The 2657-nt window shown below is 29.7% G+C and overlaps 1 protein-coding gene across 1 annotated transcript; it reads left to right on the top strand.

Annotated features, from left to right (window-relative positions):
- Positions 1-557: 557 nt before the first annotated feature.
- On the top strand, positions 558-2204 carry LOC105457964 (putative nuclease HARBI1; the record flags this gene model as incomplete). The annotated part of the gene is made up of 4 exons (XM_011702948.1): positions 558-721; positions 903-1043; positions 1105-1372; positions 1703-2204. Coding segments are annotated over exons 1-4 (1075 nt in total), but the record flags the coding sequence as incomplete, so codon positions are not given.
- Between the last annotated feature and the right edge of the window lie 453 nt (positions 2205-2657).

Genomic DNA, 2657 nt, shown 5'->3' with positions numbered 1-2657 from the left:
TCCCTTTGGATCACTTTCCACCTAAAAACTAGACCGAAATTAAAATAAATAAAAATAATAAAATAAAATAAATAAAAAAATAATAAAATAAATATTAATAAATGAAGTAAAAAGGGCCAACGAGCCAAAGCTTGGGTGTTGTATCGCTCCAAAATATTTATTAATTTATTATATACAAAATATATACAAAATATATACAAATATATACAAAATAAATATTTATTAATTTCACAATTTCATGACAATTTTAAGAACAAACGTTTCGACCCCGAACGAGTCATTTTCAATGTTACTATAAATTAGTTAATGCCTAACATAAATTAAAACCATTACAATAACTTGCGGTGCAGTCCACTTAATGTTACGAATGCTTCAGATACTTTCGCTTTCATGTGCTTCCAGAAAACGGTCCACTAGCACTTCAAATGTTGCCAACATTACGCTAATGGACCGGCTTAATAATATCATTTCTGTTTGTGTACTGTGTGTAGTATGTGTAATATTTCATAATGGCCGATTCAGAGGAAATAAAAATTATATTAACATGTGTTATAAAGATGTTTTTAGAACCTCTCACGTACATTTATGATGAAGATAATTCAGACATTTTAGAAACTTATCACAAAAGAATTCTAAAAAAAAATCGAATTCCTCGGATAGAAGGTTATGTTGAAAACATAATTTCTTCGCTTAGTGCATTACAATTTAAAAATAATTTTCGGTATTGTTATTGTTATTTTATTTAAACTGCGTTTCGATATTCACTGCCCATATATTGAAAATTTACAACTAGTTTATGTATGCTTTAAATTTACTATACCAATACTGACAGTGAATTTCGTAACATAGCCTTATTTACTATTATATTCATGTTTATCATTCAATCTACATTTGCTTTGTAGAATGCTACCTTCTACGTTTGAGTTTCTATTAGAGGAAATTGGCGAAAAATTAATTCCCACAACTGAAGGCAATGAGATGATACCCGCAGACAAGCAGCTATTGCTAAGTTTATGGCGTTTTGCAACTCCAGACTCATATAGGCAAGTAAAAAGTATAAATATGATATAAAGTAAAAATGTTACTTATTTATTTTTATTTTAGATCAATAATTGAGCGGTTTAATGTAGGCAAAGCAACAGCCATAAGGACTGTGCGCCGTGTTGCAAAAGCACTGTGTGACTTATCGCCAACATACATAGTATGGCCAACAAATAAAAAAATAGAAGCTATCGTTCTTGGATTTGCTTCAAAAAGTGGTTTTCCTGATACCATAGGAGTTATAGACGGTACCCACATATACATTCCTGCACCTATAGAGAATGCAGACGCATACATCAATCGGAAAAAACGTCATTCAATTCAACTCCAGGTAATCCTTAATAATACTGTCCTAATATAAATATTGTATTCAGTTATGCCAGAATCGAAACACGATCCTGTTGAAAAGAAATAGAAGAAATCATACTAAAAAGAAGTCATATCTGTGTGTGTTCAGTGCTATGAGTTTCTTCTCTTTATGAGTATGAGTATTTTATTTTTTACATAGTCACATCTCGATTGTAACATAATTATTTGTATTGTTTACTACAAAATGTTATTGCTTTTGTTCATGCGGACACACTTATTTTATACAAAAATATAATTAAAACTGAACGAAAATTTTATCTAAAATTTTGCTAAGGATTTTTGTTTTGTGCAGGCGGTATGCCATCACACAATGCAGTTCACACATATTTATGTGGGAAACGTGGGATCAGTCCATGATGCTCGAGTTTTTCGATTATCAGCTGTTCAAGATTATATTAATGACCCGACTAAATTTCCTAACAATACGCATATAATTGGAGATGCTGCATATGGGCTCCATCAACATCTATTAGTTCCATATATGGACAATGGACACCTTACAGTACGACAAGAAAATTACAATTATTGCCATTCTTCGACAAGAATGGTGATAGAAAGAGCATTTGGTCTTTTGAAAGGACGCTGGAGAAGTCTTTTACACGTTTTAGCAATCAATCTACTTGATTTTACACCATATCATATACTGGCATGTTGCGTGCTGCATAACATTTGTTTATTACAAAAGGATGAACTAACGATAAACGATGTCATTGTTCTTGATACAGAAGAAGCGGAATTGCAAAGAGAAGACATAATTAGATGTAACGATAGAGTTACTGCAGAAGCTAAAAGACGTAATAGATGCGATAATTTATTTTTAAGAAATCTCATAAATATTGAAAATGAAGATTTTTAAATAATGTACGATACAAATAAAACATTTATAAATCATTTTTATTTTTGGAACATTTTTTACATATACATATGTGTATATAACGTGTATCATCACATTTGTCTGTATCACATTTTTCATTTTAAAATAAAAATATTTTTTTATTTATTTTTAATTAATTTAATACCAACAACAAGTTATTATAAATCTTAAGTCTAAAAAGGAGACATTAATGATAAACGATATCGTTCTTAATGTAGAAGCGGATTTGCAATGAAATAGAATTTGTTGTAATAATTGAATCGTTACAAAATTGACTATTAAAAAAAAAGTAAAATAAGGGTGTCAAGTGTAACCGCGCTCCTTGAAAAAAAACTTGTGTCTAAATTAAATATAATTTTTTTAAGCAATAAAA

The sequence above is a fragment of the Wasmannia auropunctata genome, unplaced genomic scaffold (genome assembly GCF_000956235.1).
Source record: "Wasmannia auropunctata unplaced genomic scaffold, wasmannia.A_1.0 LD334854.1, whole genome shotgun sequence".
Lineage (NCBI taxonomy): Eukaryota > Metazoa > Arthropoda > Insecta > Hymenoptera > Formicidae > Wasmannia > Wasmannia auropunctata.
This window is presented reverse-complemented; position numbering and strand designations above follow the sequence as displayed.